Source organism: Prionailurus viverrinus, chromosome F1, assembly GCF_022837055.1.
Source record: "Prionailurus viverrinus isolate Anna chromosome F1, UM_Priviv_1.0, whole genome shotgun sequence".
Taxonomy (NCBI): Eukaryota; Metazoa; Chordata; class Mammalia; order Carnivora; family Felidae; genus Prionailurus; species Prionailurus viverrinus.
Genome location: NC_062577.1, coordinates 20,763,863 through 20,783,858, shown reverse-complemented (window position 1 = coordinate 20,783,858; position 19,996 = coordinate 20,763,863). Strand labels below are relative to the sequence as shown.

Genomic DNA, 19,996 nt, shown 5'->3' with positions numbered 1-19,996 from the left:
GATGGGAGGCTGGGCCAAATGGGTGAAGGGGAAAGGGAAATACAGGCCTCCAGGCCTCCAGTTATGGAATGAATAAGTCAAGGGAATAAAAGACACAGCATAAGGAATACAATCAATGATACTGTAATGGTGATGTACTGGAACAGATGGTAGCTATATTTGTGGCATAATGTATAAATTTGTCAAATCACTAAGTTGTACACCTAAAGCTAATGTAGCATTGTGTGTCAACTATACTCAAAAAAGAAAAAGTAAATTAAAAAAAAAAGAAAATGTGGTACATATATAATAGAATATTATTCAGCCACAAAAAAAGATTAAAATCCTTCAATTTGTGACGTGAATGAATCTTAAGGGCATTATGCTGAAAGAAATCAAATACTTTATGATCTCATTTATATGTGATATCTAAAAATGTTGAACTCCAAAAAAAAGAGTAGACTGGTGTTTGCCAAGACCTGGGGGCAGGGGAAATGAAGAGATGTTGGTAAGAGGCTGCAAACTTTCAGTTATAAAGAGAAGAAGTTCTGGGGATCTAATAATGTACAGTGTGGTGACTGTAATTAACAATGCTATACTATATAACTGAAATTTGCTAAGAGAGTAGATCTTAAATGTTCTCATCACACACACACAAGGTAACTGTGAGGTGATGAAAGTGTTAACTAATCTTATTGTGGTAATCAGTTCACTATATATATATAAAATCAATGATACACATTGTATATCTTAAAGTGACACAGCTTTTGTTAACTGTATCTGGATAAAGTTGGAAAAAATGTAAGTTCGAAAGGAAGGACCTCACCTATGAAAAGAGAAAGAAAGAAAAGAGAACAGAAAAGAGTCGCCTGGGTGGCTCAGTCAGTTAAGCGTCTGACTCTTAATTTCAGCTCAGTCATGATCTCACAGTTCATGGAATCAAGTCCTGTGTCAGGCTCTGCACTAACAGCATGGTACCTATTTGGGATTCTCTCTCTGCCCCTCGCCTGCTCACGAGTATATGAGCTCTCTTGCTCTCTCTCTCTCTCTCTCTCTCTCTCTCTCTCTCTCAAAAATAACTAAATAAATGTTTAAAAGAGAGAAGAAAAGAAATATTCCAGGGCTGGGAAGATGGTAGAGTAAGAGGAATGTTAAGCTCACCTCGTCCCATGGCTACAACTAGATAACAGTTACATCATAACCCAGAAAATGACCTGAAGACTGGAAAAACAAACTCCACCACTAAAGGCAGAGAAGAGACCACACTGAAGAGGGTAGGAAGGGCAGAAATGCAGTGGGGAGCAAAACAGTGTCACCATCTGCCATGGGGAGAGGAACAGATGATTACACCTGGAAGGAAGCTCACTCAATGAAGACAGATAACCATAACGTTTGGCTTTGAATTTCATCAGTTCTTAAAACCTATTGGTACTTAAAGCCCAGAATTTTAAAAATCAGTGGACTTGGTTCTGGGAGAGCCTGGAGGGCAACAGGAAGTGGAGTCCCTGCCCTTAAAGAGAGCATGGAGCCCTTAAAAAGCCCTGTCCTTAAAAAAAGCCCATGGAGATTCAGTGTAGAAACAGCAATTTGAAAATGCCTGGGACATGGGGAGGGAGAGTAGTTTACTCATTTTGGATCATGTCCTGGAGGAGAAGGGATTGCCAAGGGACTTCTCTAGGGTCAAAAGAGCTGTCAGGCACAATCTCCCTGTCCCACCCTCAGCATAAACACATGGCTATGTGGAAACCAGTGACATTCACTACATAACCTGCTTACACCACACCACTACCCCTCCAGCCGGACCTGCCTCAGTCCCAGGGCTGCAAGTACCCTCCCCTAGAAGACTTGTACAAACCTTGCAATACTAGGTCTCCTGACCCATATGTTTTGTGTGGCCTCAGTTTCAGTGGCAGTAGCTACACAGGCTTTTTGGAAGCCTCATGTACCTTGTTAAAATTGTGCGCTCCACCCATACATCCCTGGGTCCCTGCAGGTCTCATTTTGCAAACAGACTGCCATGCACCTTGTTAAAACTGCACACCCCATCCTGGGGACCAAACACTGCCCATAACAGGCAAATAGAGACTCAGTGGATGACTGGACTCAAGGGAAAAGCAGCCAGGACACAACAGCAGGGTGTGTTAACACACAGAAGACATGCCTGAAGCACCGGGCTCTGGTGAAAGGGGCATTACACTGCAGGGCACTACAGGACCTTTTCCTCATAAGGTAATTACTTTCAAGAGCAGGAGATGTAGCTGACCTTCCTAACACATAGACACAGAGACAAAACAAGGAGACAGAGGAATATGTCCCAAATCAAAGGATAGGACAAAACCACAGCAAGAGATCTATACAAAACAGATAGAAGTAATATTCTTAAAAGAGAATTAAAAATAATGATCATAAAGATAGTCACTTGTCTTGAAAAAACAGCAAAGGACATCAGTGAGACCCTTAACAAAGAGATAAAAAAGAACCAATCAGATATGAAGAACACAATAAATGGAATAAAAAATATACTAGATGGCTAAAGTAAGCAAAGGAACAAATTAGCAATCTGGAAAATAGAGCAATGGAAAGTAATCAAGCTCAAATGATGAGAGAAAAATAATTCTGCAAAATGAGAACAGACTTAGGGAACTTAGCAACTCCATCAAGCACAACAGCATTCACATCATAGGGATCCCAGAAGAAGAGGAGAAAAAGGGGCAGAAAATTTATTTGAAGAAAAAATAGTGGAAAACTTCCCTAATCTGTGGAAAAAAGATATCCAGATTCAGGTGGCACAGAGATGCCCCAACAAAATCAACCCAAGGAGGTACATGAATACACACAGTAATTTAAATGGCAAAAAGCAGTGATAAAGAGAATTTTTAAAGTATCATGAGCAAAGAAGAAAGTTACATACAAAGGAAACCCCATAAACCTATCAGTGGCTTTTTCAGCAGAAACTTTGCAGACCAAAAGGGAGTGGAATGACCTATTTCAAGTGCTGAAAGGAGCAGCACCTGTGTGGCTCAGTCAGTGGCTCTTGATTTCAGCTCAGGTCATGATCACATGGTTCATGAGATGGAGCCCTGCATTGGGCTCTGCAATGACAGCATGGAGTCTGCATGGGATTCTTTCTCTCCCTCTCTCTGCCCCTCCCCTGACTGTGCTCTCTCCGTCTCTCTCAAAATAAATAAAACACACACACACACACACACACACACACACACACACACACACAGACACCCTCGGGGCACCTAGGTGGCTCAGTTGGTTAAGCCCCGACTTTAGCTCAGGTCATGATTTCATGATTCATGAGTTCAAGCTCCACATCAGACTCTCCGCTGTCAGCACAGAGCCCGCTCTGGATCCTCTGTCTCCCCCTCCCCCCACCCTCTCAAAATAAACTAAAACAACAAAACAAAACAAAACCCCTCAACAAAGTAGGTTTAGAGGAAACATAAAGGCTTTATATGAAAAACTCACAGCTAACATCATACTCAGTGGGGAAAAACTGAGAGCTTTCTCCCTAAGGTCAAGAAGACAAGCATGTCTGCTCTTGCCAGTTTCATTCAACATAATACTGGAAGCTTTAGCCACAGCAATCAGACAACAAAAAGAAACAAAAGGCATCCAGATTGGTAAGGAAGAAGTAAAACTTTCATTGTTTCCAGATGACATGATACTATATACAAAAAACCCCAAAAAATTATACCAAAAAAACCGCTAGAACTTGGTAAATGAATTCAGTAATGTTGTGGGATATAAAATGAATGTACATAAATCCACTGCATTTCTATACACTTATTTAAGTAGCAGAAAGAGAAATTAAGATAACAATCCCATTTACAACTGTACAAAAAAAAAAATCACAAAATACCTAAGAATAAACTTAACCAAAGAAGTTAAAGACTTGTTCTCTGAAAAATATAAAACACTGATGAAAGAAACTGAAGATGACACAAAGAAACGGAAATCCATGCTCATGGATTGCAAGAACAAATATTGTTAAAATGACCATATTACCCAAAGCAATCTACGGATTAAATGTGATCCCTATGAGGGCTTCTGGGTGTCTCAGTTGGTTAAAATGTCTGACTCTTGATTTTGGCTCAGGTCACGAACTCATGGTTTTTGACATCAAGCCCCATGTGGGGTTCTGCACCAACAGTGTGGAGCCTGCTTGGGATTCTCTCTCTCTCTCCCTCTCTCTCTGCCCCTCCTGTGCTCTCTCTTGTCCTCTCTCTCTCTCTCTCTCTCTCTCTCTCTCTCTCTCAAATAAATAAACTTTAAAAAAAATTTTTTTAAATATGACTCCCTATCAAAATACCAACAGCATTTTCCACAGAACTATAATAAACAATCCTAAAATTTGCATGGAACCACAAAAGACCCTGAGTAGCCAAAGCAATCTTGAAAAAGAAAAACAAAATTAGAGTTATCACAATTCCAGATTTCAAGTTATATTACAAAGCTGTAGTAATCAAAACAGTATGGTATTGGAAAAAAAAAAAAAAAGACACAGAGATCAATGGAACAGAATAGAAAGCCCAAAAAAAACACCCACAAATATAAGGTAAATTAATTTTTAACAAAGGAGGCAAGAATATGCAATGGAAAAACAGTCTCTTCAACAAATGACGTTGGGAAAACTGGATAGCTACATGGGAAAGAATGAAAGTGGCCTACCTTCTTATATCATACATAAAAATAAACTCAGAGTGAATTAAGGACCTAAATGTGAGACTCGAAACCATAAAAATCCTAGAAGAAAACAGAGGCAGTAATTTCTCTGAAACTGGTCATAACAACATCCTTCTAAATATGTCTCCTGAGACAAGGGAAACAAATACAAAAATAAACTATTGGGACTACATCAAAATAAAAACCTGCACACTGAGGGAAACAACCAACAAAACTAAAAGGTAACCTACGGAATGGCAGAAGATATTTACAAATGACATATATGATAAAGGGTTAGTATCCAAAATATATGAAGAATTTACACAACTCAATACCAAAAAAATCCAAATAACTCAATTAAAAATGAGCAGAAGACTTGAACAAACATTTATCTAAAGAAGACATACAGATGGCCAACACATGAAAAGATGTTCAACATCACTCAGGGAAATGCAAATCAAAACTACAATGAGATATCACCTCACACCCATCAGAATGGCTAAAATCAAAAACTCAAGAAGGGCACCCCGGTATTTCAGTCCGTTAAGCATCAGACTTCAGTTCAGGTCATGACCTCACGGTTTGTGGGTTTGGGTCCTGCGTCAGGCTCTGTGCTGACAGCCTAGAGCCTATTTTGGATTCTGTGTCTCCCTCTTCTCTCTGCCCCTCCCCTGCTCTCTCTCTCTCAAAAATAAAGAAACAAAAAAAAAAAAAAAAGAAAAGAAACTCAAGAAACAACAAGTGTGGGCAAAGATGTGGAGAAAAAGGAACCTTTGTGCACTGTTGGTGGTAATGCAAACTGGTGCAGCCACTGTAGAAGACAGTATAGAAAGGGCGCCTGAGAGGCTCGGTTGGTTAAGCATCCGACTTTGGCTCAGGTCATGATCTCCTGGTTCGTGGTTTCAAGCCCATGTCGGGCTCTGTACTGAGAGCTCAGAGCCTAGAGCCTGCTTTGGATTCTGTGTCTTCCTCTCTCTCTATCCCTGCCCGCTCATGCTCTGTCTCTCTCTCTCTCAAAAATAAAGAAACATTAAAAAAAATTAAAAATAAAAAGACAGTATAGAAGTTTGTCAAAAAATTAAGAATAGAACTATCCTACAATCACTCTATGATCTAGTAATTGCAGCACTGGGTACTTACCCAAAGAATATGAAAACGCTAATTCAAAAAGATATATGCATCCTTATGTTTACTGTAGAATTATTTACAACAACCAAACTATGGAAGCAGCCCAAGTGTCCACTGATAGATAAGTGGGTAAAGAAGATATGGTGTACACACACACACACACACACACAAATGGAATATTATCCAGCCATTAAAAAGAATAAAGTCTCACTATTTCCAACATATATGGGTTTACAGAGTACAATACTAAGTGAAATAAGCCAGAGAAAGACAAATATCACATGATTTCACTCATATGTGGAATTTAAGAAACAACAAACAAAGGGAGGAAAAAAAATGAGAAATCAAAAAAACAGATTCTTAGCTATACAGAAAAGATGGTTTACCGGAGGGAAAGTGGGTTGAGGAGGATGTGTGAAATAGGTGAAGATTAGGAGTGCACTTGTCTTAGTGAGCACTTAGTAATGTATGGAACTGATAAATCATGCTATTGTACACCTGAAACTAATATAGTACTGTGTGTTAACTACACCAGAATTAAAATTAAAAATAATTTCCCAGAACTAAAGAACTCAAGTTCCTTAAGGGGCTCACAGATTATCCAGGCACAATAAATTTAAAAAGATGAATTAATACACATATTACAAAATTATTTTAGAATACTGGGTAAACAAAGGATGTTTTTAAAAAAAATTTTTTTTTAACGTTTATTTATTTTTGAGACAGAGAGAGAGCATGAACGGGGGAGGGGCAGAGAGAGAGGGAGACACAGAATCGGAAACAGGCTCCAGGCTCTGAGCCATCAGCCCAGAGCCCGACGCAGGGCTCGAACTCACGGACCGCGAGATCGTGACCTGAGCTGAAGTCGGACGCTTAACCGACTGAGCCACCCAGGCACCCCACAAAGGATGTTTTAAGAGCATTCACAGAGAAAAACACACAAAGGGCTAGATATAAGAACAATAGCAGACTTCTCAATATTGGAGGCTAGAAGACAATGAATACAATAATACCTTACGCATTCTGAAGAAAAACAATTTATAACCTACAATTCTATACTTGGCTACGTGATTCTTCTCAGGAAGCTACAAAGTGTTCATTCAAAATGAGATAATAAACAAGGATAGTGGAAAAATACACAAGAGCCAAGATATAGGAGACTCATCAGAAGGAGAAAGCCAAAGAACATCTCCGAGACGCTGGTTAAAAGGAAGCCCCAGGACGACACCTTTCAGCGGACTTGCAAAACAAAGCACCCAGAGGAGAGTGGGAGCACTGTCTCCAGGGAGGTGACACTGGGACTGAAGATAGCCTGATGCACCTACCCACACAGGAAGAAGCTGTGAAACTGTAGCAAAGGGTTTAGGAATGGATTATGAAAAGTGCACATACACAAAAAAAGGAACAAAAACAGCTAATGATTAATTCCAGAGTTATCCAAGAGTTGCATTTACAAAAGGGAACATTATTACAGCATATTAACTGGTTCATCTGTGTTGGAGAAGACTTCTAAGATAGCAAATGACCTTGTCTCCTGGTTTTCATACCCTTGTGTAGTTCCCCTTCTTAAGTGTGAGATCACTACATCTAGAGCTCATTTCTAATTACTAAAATATGGCAAAAATGATGGATATTATTAGACTAGGTTACAAAATATCATGACTTCTGTCTTGCTTTTTCTCACGCTCTCTCTGGTTCTTGCTGGATCATTCTGATGAAGCAAGCTGCCATGAGAAACTAGATAAAGAGGAATGTATGATTAGGAACTGGGGAAGTCACTGAGCAGCAAGCAAGGTGCTGAGGTCTTCAGTCTAACAACTTACAAGGATCTGAATCCAGGGAGTAACTATGTGAATAAGCTTGTAGGCAGATCCTAACCCAGTCAGGCTTTGATTGCAGCCTTGGCAAACACCTTAATTGCAGCCTGGAGACCCTGAGCTAGTGGACCCAAGCTAAGCCATGCCCAGATTCTTAACTCAGAGAAACTATGAGACAATAAATGTTGTTTTAAGCCACTAAATGTTGGACTAATTTGTTACATAGCAACAGATAACTAATACAACTTGTAAACAATAGTTTTATATTTATAAAAATATAAACACTGAATACTGATTTAGCCAACACTGGAGAAGGGAGGTACACGCATGTGACTAGGTTGGTTTAAGAAGCTGAATATTCTTCCATGGAAAGAAGTTACAGGTACTATAAACATGCCATTTAGAAATAGGGATGCAAACATTAGAAGAAATAGCTCTGATATTTTAGCTGGTAACTTTAGGGAGTATGGCAGGGGTCATTATTTTATTAAGACTTATGAAACTAGTTGACTTTTGAAACAATGTATTACAAGTTGATAAAATTATAGAAAATTCTGAGTGAACTGACTTCTTTGAAAGACTCATTTACACTCTGCAAGGTCTATATGATTGCAAGCAAAATGCAAAAATAAATCCAATTTCTTTACAGTAAATTATTAAGTCAAAAATCCTTTAAAATGTTTGATTAAAAAAACAACAACTAGTGTAGATAAAAGTTCAAAAGCATAAGCAAAGGACAGCTACTAAAAATTAAAAAAAACAAGAATATAACCACAGAAACCAAGAAAATTAAAAGGAACCAATGAATACCACTTGGCTCAACTCTATGTAAATAATTTCGAAAAGCTAAAGCTAAAACTGTTCCCAACCACTGAAAAACAGGGCAAAGTTCCAAATTCCTTTTAAACAGACTCCAAAGCCCAACCAAAATTACTACTAAAAAGGAAAACTATATACCATCTCATTTATGAATATTAAAACAAAATTTTAAAAATTAGCAAATTGGGAGCCCTGGGTGGCTCAGTCGGTTAAGCATCCAACTCTTGATCTCAGCTCAGGTTATGATCTCACAGTTCGTGAGTTCTAGCCCTACATGGGGCTCTGCACTGACAGCATGGAGCCTCTTGGTATTCTCTCTCTCTCCCTCCCCTGCTCTCTCTTACCCTCTCTCTCAAAATAAATTTAAAAACTTAAAAAAAAAAAAACTGGGGCGCCTGGGTGGCAGAGTTGGTTAAGCGTCCGACTTCAGCCAGGTCACGATCTCGCGGTCCGGGAGTTCAAGCCCCGCGTCAGGCTCTGGGCTGATGGCTCAGAGCCTGGAGCCTGTTTCCGATTCTGTGTCTTCCTCTCTCTCTGCCCCTCCCCCGTTCATGCTCTGTCTCTCTCTGTCCCAAAAATAAATAAACGTTGGAAAAAAAAAAAATTTAAAAAAAAAAAAAAAACTTAAAAAAAATTAGCAAATAGAATCCATCTTTTTTTTTTCCTGTTTATATATTAGCTTTTGAGAGAGAGTGCGAACAGAGGAGGGGCAGCGAGAGAGGGAGACAACGAACCTACAGCAGGTCCCATGCTGTCAGTGCAGAGCCCAACGCTTCACCGACCGAGCCACCCAAGTGCCCTGCAAACAGAATCCATCTTAAGAAAATACTTCCTGGCAGAGTAGTTTATTTTATAAAGTCAGAATTGTTCAATATTGGGAAATTTTATTATGATTACTCAAATCAGTAGACCTAAGGAGAAATACCACACAATCATCTCCACAGATGCTGACATACATGACAAAATTCAACATCTTGCTAAAATACAGTAAAACTGGAAATGAAAGATATTTTCTTGACATGATAAATGACAGGTATCTCATGCTTGAATCAGAAAGCACCACAGAGAACTAAAGGAACAATGATGGGATGCCTTCCATTCTCACTATCAATTAACACTGTAGCAAAAGTACTTGTGCAAATGAAAAGCATACGAAGTTATTAGGAACCTTGAAAACCACAATGATATCTATCCTCTTTAATGCAATCAAAATAACACTAAAAAATAGATGCCAACAGAAGTGATAAAATGAGAAAAAATATTTGCAATTCGTATCACTGGGGTTACACTCTAATATCTAAAGAGTTCTTAAAAAATGTGAAGGCTCTAACAGAAAATAATGGGCAACTGTTTCTATGTCCCAGAAAAGTAAAATAGAAACAGCATAAGCCTCATCTTTTTCTTTGATCCCCATGCCTGGCATATAGTAGAGTCTCAGTAAATGTGTTTACTGAATGAATTTTATAACTGATGGTTTTTGTATTCAGCCAGAAACATGATAATTATTCTTATAAAATTAATGATTTGAAACACCCAGACAAAAAGGTAATCTGACTTATGTTCCTAAAATTAGTGACAGTGGAATCTAAGTTATTTCTAGATGTTTCAACAGAGGGCAGGGCTAGAGAGCATAAATTGAATACAGCATGAGTAAATAACTTTAATAAACTCACACGCATGTCTTGTCTGTTGATGAAAGGAAATCCAGTATAGGAAATAAAGTTAGCACTGTAATCTTTAAAATCAAAGGACAACAACATGTATAATTAGGGATGTGATAAAGACTTATTCATTGGAGGCTTGTATATAAACACGATATACAGTCAAGAGAAGCTTGAATTTACCTTCTACCATATTACCATCCTTCTGAAAAATTCTCTCTTCACACCACTGACAATGGATCAGGTACTGAATCTTCTTGGCTGTTTCATCTGCAGAAGTAGGCCCCCTCAAAACTCGCACAACAACCAACACAAAATGTTCCAAAGCCACTGCAAACAGTACTTCAATGCCTTTGTTACATCGGGCTGCAGCTCTGCAAAAAATTTTTAAGTTATTTTGGGGGCTCATCATGTTTCTTTGGCATTTTTATATTGACAATATTAATTGGACAGTAAACTATGGATGGATTATGGGAAAATACAGAAAATTCAATTCTTAGTGGCAGTGTTTTTAAAAGATCATTAGTATAACCTTTACACAAATTGAAACACAGGAAATAAAGGATGCTTGACAGAATCTTTAGTGACTAGACATTTTCCATTATGGAAATAAGTCAATAAGACTAGTCAATAAGACTAGATTCTCAGGGTGCCTGGGTGGCTCAGTTGGTTAAGCGTCTGACTTCAGCTTAGGTCATGATCTCACCATTTGTGAGTTTGAGTCCCACACTGGGCTCTGTGCTGTTAGCAGCCCACTTAGGATCCTCTGTCCCCCTCTTTCTGCCCCTCCCCTGCTCATGCTCTCCCAAAAATAAACATCTAAAAAAAAAAAAGACTATGTTCTCTGATTTTCAGTGTCAATTTGTTTCTTGTCATCACCACCACCCTTTCTTTTTATCTATTTTTTTTCTATAAAGCTTCTTCTAAACAATATGATTGAGTACTACCTGCAGGATAGTATACCAGATGCTGAATGTTAAGTGAAAAAGAATAGGCAAAGTTTCTGACACTGTTAACTTTATAGACTTTTGGGTTAAATTCTAACTGATATATCATTTATGTAGTTTTCCCTTTGCAATTATATGTACTAAACTTATTTCATATGTATTAATTTCAACTTGTTGATGTTACATTATAAACATTTTTAAGCACATATACTAGGTCCTCGGTAGGTATACAAACTGAATATCAGAGTTATCAGCTAATTAGGAATAACTCCAAAGGTCTATGAAGTTTAATAATCTGTATTATGCTAAGGTAGGAATTTCAATTTAACTGCTGTGAAAGCTAGTGTTGAGGCTAGTGAACAAGCTGGCTGATCATGCATTAGCTATGTTCTCAGTGTCAATTTATATTATATTGTTATATTCTTCTTCTAGCATAATTTTTTGAATAAAACTGGTGCTCAAAGAAATCTTCCTTGCTTTCTTTAGAAATCCTGATGAAAAAAGAACTTCGTTTTGTGGGTGAGATCACTTTGCAGAATCAAGTATATAAGCCATCATTTCTAAAATTTATGTTTATTATTATTATTTTTTCAGTAATCTCTACACCCAATGTGGGGCTTGAATCCATGACCTCAAGATCACGAGTTACATGCTTTGTCAAATGAGCCAGCCAGGCGCCCATATAAGCCATCATTTTTTTCAAACTATGTAAAGAGATGAAATGGACATAAAACAGTGATTTTTTTCTAAATCTAAAAACAACCTTTGCTTTTTCTTTTCACGGTGGTATCCCCACCTACCCTACGTTATTAAAATAACTGATTTGAAGTTAACTTTCATTCTTATCTCTTCTTTATTACTACTTACTTTAATAAAATTTTTAATTGGAGAGTAAACTATTCTAGACACAAAAGTTTTTAAATCAAATTGTAACAGATACGACATAAGATTACCAAACAAATCAAGATCACAGACATGAATACAGAATTTGTACCCTGTGAATTTTTTGAAAAATGCAACTGGCACTTTTTGTAATAGTAGCTCTATCACACAGCCAAACATACTAGGCACATTGCTGTCAGTCTGGTACCTTGCCACTGCAGCTACAACAATTCTGGCTGCTAGTTCCTTGTAATACTCAGTTCGGACAATATTACAGCCATAGTGACGCCGGGCAACATGTTGTGCCTTGGCATATAAAGAACTGATATCTGTAGAAGTCACAGACACTATGCCAAGGTTTCTTATATTTCTGAATGCAGAATCTAGATAGTTCACCGATGTTCCAAAAGGGTCTAGGTGTCTAAAATCAGAAAGAATACAGACATATTTAAAATCATACTAGTAATCAAAATGGTACCATTGTCATTATGTCTAATGATAAAATTTCCACGGATTCAAAAGTATTTTACAAATCTATCTTAAACATATAATTCTGTTTTTAAATTATGTAAGAAAAAGACCATATGATATGTTAGACATATAAAAATCAATCAGTTTTAGAGAAAAATTGTCATGCTTAGGAATTTTATTTCAAATGCTAGAAAATGTTCCTACTGCTTTCCTTAGGCCAATGGTAAAAAAAAACTGTATTAATTCAAATAAACAACAACCATCTTAATTTTTAACCCCTCCAACACCCCCCCCCCCCAGTCCAGGCCAGTTTAGAAAGTGACACAGCAAAGTTTTTCACTTACATGAAATCAAAGGATCTCAAATGCATTAGTACATTGGCATCCATTTTGGTCACCTTAATGTTACCAAGATTTTCTTCTCCTTCTTCAAGAATATCATCACTCTCTTCCTTTTCCTTACTGTCTACCACCACTTTCAACTTGTTTAAATGGCAATTTTCCTGAATCAGTGTCACAGAGTTCTCATTCAAGTCATTAATCGTAACCTTAACTGCATTTCCGAGATGTTTTGCCCATTGTAATCCCATTATCCCTTAGGAAAAATTTGAAGGAAAGTGAATTAAAAAAAAATTTTTTTTAACATTTATTCATTTTTGAGAGAGAGAGAGACAGAGTGCGAGTGGGGGAGGGGCAGAGAGAAAGGGACACACAGAATCCAAAGCAGGCTCCAGGCTCTGAGCTATTAGCACAGAACCCAACACGGGGCTCGAACCCACAAACCATGAGATCATGACCCGAGTTGAAGTCAGATGCTTAACTGAATGAGCCACCCAAGCGCCCCAGAAAATGAATTTTTTTACATTAATTAAAGAATAAAAACACTATATAATAATAAAGTATATACTCTTTTATAAAAACAAAAACACATGTTTCAAAATCTTAGTATTTTCATACATAACTTTTTCTACTTACTCACTACAAAGCCTCTGAAGAAAAGTAACCACACACAAAAAATGTGTTGAGCAGATTTCCATTAATAATTCTTCCAAAACTTTTCTATAATCCAGATTCAAATAAAATTTTTGTTTGTTCTTTATTATGGGGAATAGGTTTTTTTTTTAAATTTCTTATAATGGAATGCTTTTTTCAAACTAAATCTTACAGAGAAAGCCAACATACAATGTAAGAGTGGAGTTACTCTGCTTGGTGGGTGGGAAGTTGGAACTCCTCCCACTGCTAAAGTTTACCTAATGCACCAAAATATGAAAACTTTACTGGACCAATATTTTTCCAAAACTGCACAATAGCATCAATGTGAATTGAAGAGAACAACTTTGTATATGTAAGCAAAGATCAAGAATTCAGACCAAGAAAGCCTCTTCTCATAGGCTCTCTATATCTACTGGATTAGAGTCAGAGGGGACATTCATTACAAAGGAGATGGAGACACGGGCCCAGCCACTGTGGATTAGAAAACCCCCATGTACTAAAAGTATAGACCAGCTTTTCCATACATGTGCCTCATAAATGTAAATATTTAACATCTACTATGCACTATGGTCTTTACAAAAATTTTCATATTCTCATAACAAGCTTGTGAAATAAGTTCTGATATTCACATTTTAGAGATGGGGAAGCATGCAGACTAACTGCTATGAACGGATATAAATTTACAAAGGAACATTAAAAGAAAGGACTGAAAAGATCTTCCCCAAACATTAGCTTTAATGATTTCAGGTGAAAAAAAGAGTAGTTCATTTCAGCATTATTTACAATAGCCAAGACATGGAAACAACCTGTGTCCATTGATGGATAAAGAAAATGTGATACACACACACACATATACACCCACAATAAAATACTATTTGGCCATAAAAAAGAAGGAAATCCTGTCTTTTGTGATACCATGGATGAACTGTGGGGGCGCTATGTTAAGTGAAAGAGAGAAAAACAAACATTGTATGATTTCACTTATATGTGGAATCTAAAAATACCAAACTCATAGAAACAGAGATCAGATTTGTGGTTGCCAGAGTTGGGGGCAGAGGGTGGAAGAATTGGGTGAAGGTGGTCAAGAGTCCAAAGAAGACACACAAATGGCCAAGAGACACATCAAAACATGCTCAACATCACTAATCATGAGTAAAAGGCAAATAAAAATGAAGTATCAACCTTACACCTGTAAGAATGGCTAGAATCAAAAAAAATCAAGATAAGTGTTGGTGAGGGTGCAGAGAAAAAGAAACCCTCATGCACTGTGGGTGGAAATGTAAATTGCTGCAGTCACTGTGGGAAACAGTATGGAAATTCTTCAAAAAAATAACAGAATTACTACATGAGCCAGTAATTCCACTACTGACTATTTACCCAAAGAAAATGTAAACACATTCAAAAAAATATATGCATGCATCCCTATGTTTACTGCGGCATTTTTTATAATAGTTAAGATATAAAAGCAACCCAAGTATCCACTGATAGAATAAAAATGGGGTATATATACAATGGAATACCTTTCAACCATAAAAAAGAATGAAATATTGCCATCTGCAACAACACAGATGGACTTAGAGAGTATAATGCTAAGTGAAACAGACAGGCAAAGATAAATACCAAGATTTCACTCATACGTGGAATTTAAGAAACAAAACAAACAAAGGGAAAAAAAGAGACAAAACAGCAGACTGTTAAATACAGAGAACAAATTGGTAGTCACCAGAAGGGAGCTGGGTAAGGGGATGAGTGAAATAGATAAAATGTAAAAAAAAAAAAAAAGAAAGGAAAAAAAAAGAAAAGAAAAAGAAAAAAGTAAAGGGTTATGTACAAGGGAAAATGCTGAAAACTAAATTTGGAAAAGTAGGTTGGGATCAGATTATGCAAGATATTCAATTGCTTTTAACCACTACTTTTCCTGTGAAGAGGAACTTGAAAAGGAGAGCTAACTCACACTTTCATCCTTTTATTACAAACTTCCCAAGAATATACTCCTCTAACCTTTAAAAAGAAAGACTTGGATTAGGTACAGGTGGCTTCTTAGAAATTTTCTACTCTTCCATGATTGTTTCTTTACTGTTAAGTTCTTTTAGGAAAATGTTCTCAGTCTTTAAAATTTCACCTTACCCCACTGCCTAATGACTAGGCAATTTATCACATCACAAAAAAAGAGAGACAACCAAACATCAAATACTTCCTAATTGCAGTAAACAAGTATTCTTGAAAAAAAAAAAATCCTATTTGAATCTGATCAAACCTGAAGATTCAACTACCAATATACAGAAATACTGGAGATAACTACCAGTATACAGAAATACTAGAGATAAAGAAACAGGTTTTATGAGCTATGAAGATACCATCAGCAAAAATCTAGACTCTGGAAAAGACAATAGACATATAGACAAGCTGTATGTCAACAAATAATCATCACACACGCAAACAAAATGATGGAAATGAATACAGAGCAAAAGGACACTTAGATATCTCAAACAATGAAAATGCATAGTCTTCATCTGAATTCCTACTTGATTTTTTTAGAGGGAAATTTTTTTTTTTTTTTTAATGTTTATTTATTTCTGAGACAGAGAGAGACAGCACATGAGTATGGGAGGAGCAGAGAGAGAGGGAGACACAGAATCGGAAACAGGCTCCAGGCTCCGAGCCATCAGCCCAGAGCCTGACGCGGGGCTCGAACTCACGGACCGCGAGATCGTGACCTGGCTGAAGTCGGACGCTTAACCGACTGCGCCACCCAGGCGCCCCCCTACTTGATTTTTTAAGAAACTGTGAGAGCCTAGCTCTAGCTATGTTTAGCATAGCTAAACATTTGATGATATCAATATGTGATAATGGTATCAAGGTTTTATTTTTGTAAAGTCCTTATCTTTTAGAGATCCAACTGAAATATTTACAGATAAAATGACCTATTTGTAATCTGTTTCAAAGTAATAGGGATGAAAGATGGTGGAGGAGGTATAAGGGTAAGTGCATGAGATACATATACACGAATAAGCATAAGTTGATAATTTTTGAAGTGAGTGACAGATACACAGGGATTCATTCATTATACTCTATTTTTGTATACATTTGAAATTTTTCCACAATAAAAATATTTACCTTGGGTCTTTACTTTTTATGTAAAAATATTCTGCTAGATACAATATCCATATAAATTTTCCAAGAAAAGATACTGCATAAATCTGATAATTAAAGTGGGATCCAAAAAAAGCTTCATTACTTACCAGTGGCTCCAAAGGCATCTAGACATTCCAAAGGTTTTCGTTCCTTGGCCAAAGCAGCCAATGTACAAAATATTAACTGTCTAGAAAAAAGTATAATAATCTGAAATAATCTTACTGCATCATGGCTTCATCACTCTAGATTTTATTTAAGAATAGTAAGAATTAGGGTTCCTATTTACTATACAAACTATTTTGAAAGAAGACGTAGTAACATATTCTTTACCTAGTAGTACAAGAACTAAACATGTGTGAAATTAAACTATCAATCTAACTGGGTTCTATAAACAAGCATTCACCATGAATAATGGTTTCATAAATAAAACTTGCCCACTAAAGCACCAGCCTGTTCATTAATTATATAAAGGCAGGCCTATTTTACTGAGAAAGAAATTAGTTTGGTAGGAAAAAAAGAAAACAATCATTCTGAAAAATACTAAAACAGATGATTTTCATTCTGTACCCAGTTTTAAATTTCAATATATTAGAACATAAAAAGAAGGTCACATTTGTAATCATTTGAAACATCCCATAACCCTTTTTTCAATTCATCTTACCGATTTAGTTTCATTTTGGGATTAAAATAGGAATCTGTTTTTTGAGGTATAGAATAGTTAGGACAAACTTGTACATCTGTGTCTGCCTCTTTCAAAATTTCATTAGGTGGTTTAGCAGCAGAAGCTAAGATGAAAAACAAAGATTTCCAGTGAAATACAAAGTAATTCTAAGTATCTAAAACAATATACATTAAAAGAAATAACTTTCCTTTATAATACTTTGTTAATGTAATCAACCGGGCAGATATCAAAGAAGAAAAACCCTAAACTGATCTATCTGTTCAGTACTGTCTATAGGAAAGAGTAGCATTCAATTAAGTATTTGGGCAATTAAAGTTTAAGTTAAAATCTTATCTGCCTAGAACATAATACATCTATATTATGAAACCTAGTTAAGAACAATTAACCTAACATAAAACCATTATAAAAATTCTAAAATACGTTTATTATTCATCAAACTACTATGCTGCATTTACATAGGTTGGCTGTTAAGCATATCTTACTGTGGTATAACTGTTATAAAATTAGTATCTCTGTATGGTTTAATTCCATTAGCTATCATGGATGACTAAGAATCACTATACTTCCTGAGCATGCTAGATTTCAGAACTTTTTTTTTAATGTTTATTTATTTTTGAGAGAGAGATACACACAGAGCACAAGCAGGGAGGGACAGAAAGAGGGGAAGACTCAGAATGGGAAACAGGCTCCAGGCTCTTAGCTGTCAGCACAGAGCCCGATGTGGGGCTCAAACCCGTGAGATCATGACCTGAGCCAAAGTCAGACGCTGAACTAATTGAGCCACCCAGGTGCCCCTTCAGAACACTTTCTTATGATTATAATTTTAAATCACAAATTACATTCAAATGGGTATAAAGTAACAGAAAAAAAAAAAGATTCTACATTTAGTATACATTAGAATCATTTAGCTATAAACCCAAATGAAATACTGATATATTTGTGTGTGTATATTTTAAATATTTAAGAAATGAGACATACATATCATGTGTGGGGAAAAATAACCGAGATTCTTTATGTTTGGATTTCTTGATAATATTATGATCAGAATGTTAACTACATGGCAACTATATCTCTTTCCTTCTTCTTCTTTTTTTTTTTTTAGAGACAGAGAAAGCACTAGCAGTGGAGAGCAGCAGAGTGCAGAGGAAGAGAGAGAGAGAGAATCTTAAGCAGGCTACATACTCCGCAAAGAGATCAACCCTGGGCTTGATCCTGCAACCCTGGGATCACGACCTGAACCAAAATCAAGAGACAGATGCTCAACTGACTGAGCAACCCAGCCGCCCCCATATTTCTTTTTTTACAGTGCCAAATCATCGTAACCTTTCCTAGTGTTGCATTATATATTCTACGCCTACCTAAGTGGCATGTGACATATTTCACATGATCAGCCTTTCTCAAACCAGATTCTATTAGAAAATTAAGCTCTACAGAAAATTATTTTTTTTCAATTCTTAAAAGGTACATAGTACCGTTTTAGATGTGTAGGAGAGAAGTTAATTCATTACATACAATGGATGCCGTAGGGCATGATGTCTTAATTAATCTTAATTTTGAGAAGGGCTGCCTCAGTAATAATAACCTATTAATAACCTGATAGCACTTCAGGATAATAAATGATCTTTATATCACTCTATTTCCTTTGTCCAGTGTTTTTCAACAGTAAGTATAACATAGTTATCTATAATCTTTCATTAAGATACCTATATTTACTTTGGCATCAATCAGTTAAATGTTATGAGGAGCCTCACAGAAAGAAAAGAAACCTGAAGTCATGGATTAGTAGTCAATTAAATGGTGAAGTCACTATATTTTATCTACTTGATGTCTGAAAATAATAACTGGGCCATTATTTAAGAATTTACCTGGGGCGCCTGGGTGGCTCAGTCGGTTGAGCGTCCGACTTCAGCTCAGGTCACGATCTCACATTCGGGAGTTCGAGCCCTGCATCAGGCTCTGGGCTGATGGCTCAGAGCCTGGAGCCTGCTTCCAATTCTGTGTCTCCCTCTCTCTCTGACCCTCCCCCATTCATGCTCTGTCTCTCTCTGTCTCAAAAATAAATAAACATTAAAAAAAATTTTTTTTTTAAAAAGAATTTACCTATTAATATATTGCTCAACTTACCAGCAGTATACCTGGATTTCGTCTCTCCTTTATTCACATGTCGCCTAACATGTCCCAGCATGTCGGTCCTTCTGGTGATTGTTGCTGAACAAATGATACAATGATAATGGGCGCCCATTTTACTGGATATCTATCAAACAGAGTATTTAATTTAAATATACAGGTAAGTTACTAAAACAATGGAACAGAAGTTTATTTAAGATTGCAAATTTAAGTATGTTTGCATATCTTGGGTTTAATGGTAGAGAAGAGAGTATTAATATTACCATGGGACTTTGAAGGGATCTTTATTTCCTTATCTATATTTACATATGATTTTTACTTACTTTATAACAGACCACTAATTTAATTTGTTTTGTTCATTCATTCTAATCAGCAAATAACTGTACCCTATTTTCTATAAGTAGCACTTACAAATGGTATAACATTAGCCGCGCTGTGCTGGTAGATGTTTAACAATTGTTCTCCAGGAAAATAAAGCCCTGACTTATAGTGTTTGCTGCTTTCTGTGGCATATATACTCTATCATGGCCAATTTCAAACTATAATTGTTGCAGATTTCAAGCTACTCATATGCTATCACTAAATGTGAATTTGGGAAGAGATAGATAATATCATACTAGAAAACATGGCTAGCAGGTGGATAATACAAAAATGTAGTAAAATAATTAGGAAATGATGAGAT

At 36.6% G+C, this 19,996-nt stretch overlaps 1 protein-coding gene across 3 annotated transcripts in view; it reads right to left on the bottom strand.

Annotated features, from left to right (window-relative positions):
- Positions 1–19,996, bottom strand: part of TRMT1L (tRNA methyltransferase 1 like) — a 41,868-nt gene that overhangs the window by 10,822 nt on the left and 11,050 nt on the right. For all 3 annotated transcript variants that reach the window (XM_047839964.1, XM_047839965.1, XM_047839966.1), the window contains 6 exons: positions 19,312–19,441; positions 17,167–17,290; positions 16,613–16,692; positions 12,723–12,972; positions 12,116–12,328; positions 10,262–10,452 (listed from right to left, as the gene is read on the bottom strand). In XM_047839964.1, the coding sequence (XP_047695920.1) occupies positions 10,262–10,452; positions 12,116–12,328; positions 12,723–12,972; positions 16,613–16,692; positions 17,167–17,290; positions 19,312–19,441 (988 nt within the window). The remainder of the gene's footprint in view (positions 1–10,261; positions 10,453–12,115; positions 12,329–12,722; positions 12,973–16,612; positions 16,693–17,166; positions 17,291–19,311; positions 19,442–19,996) is intronic.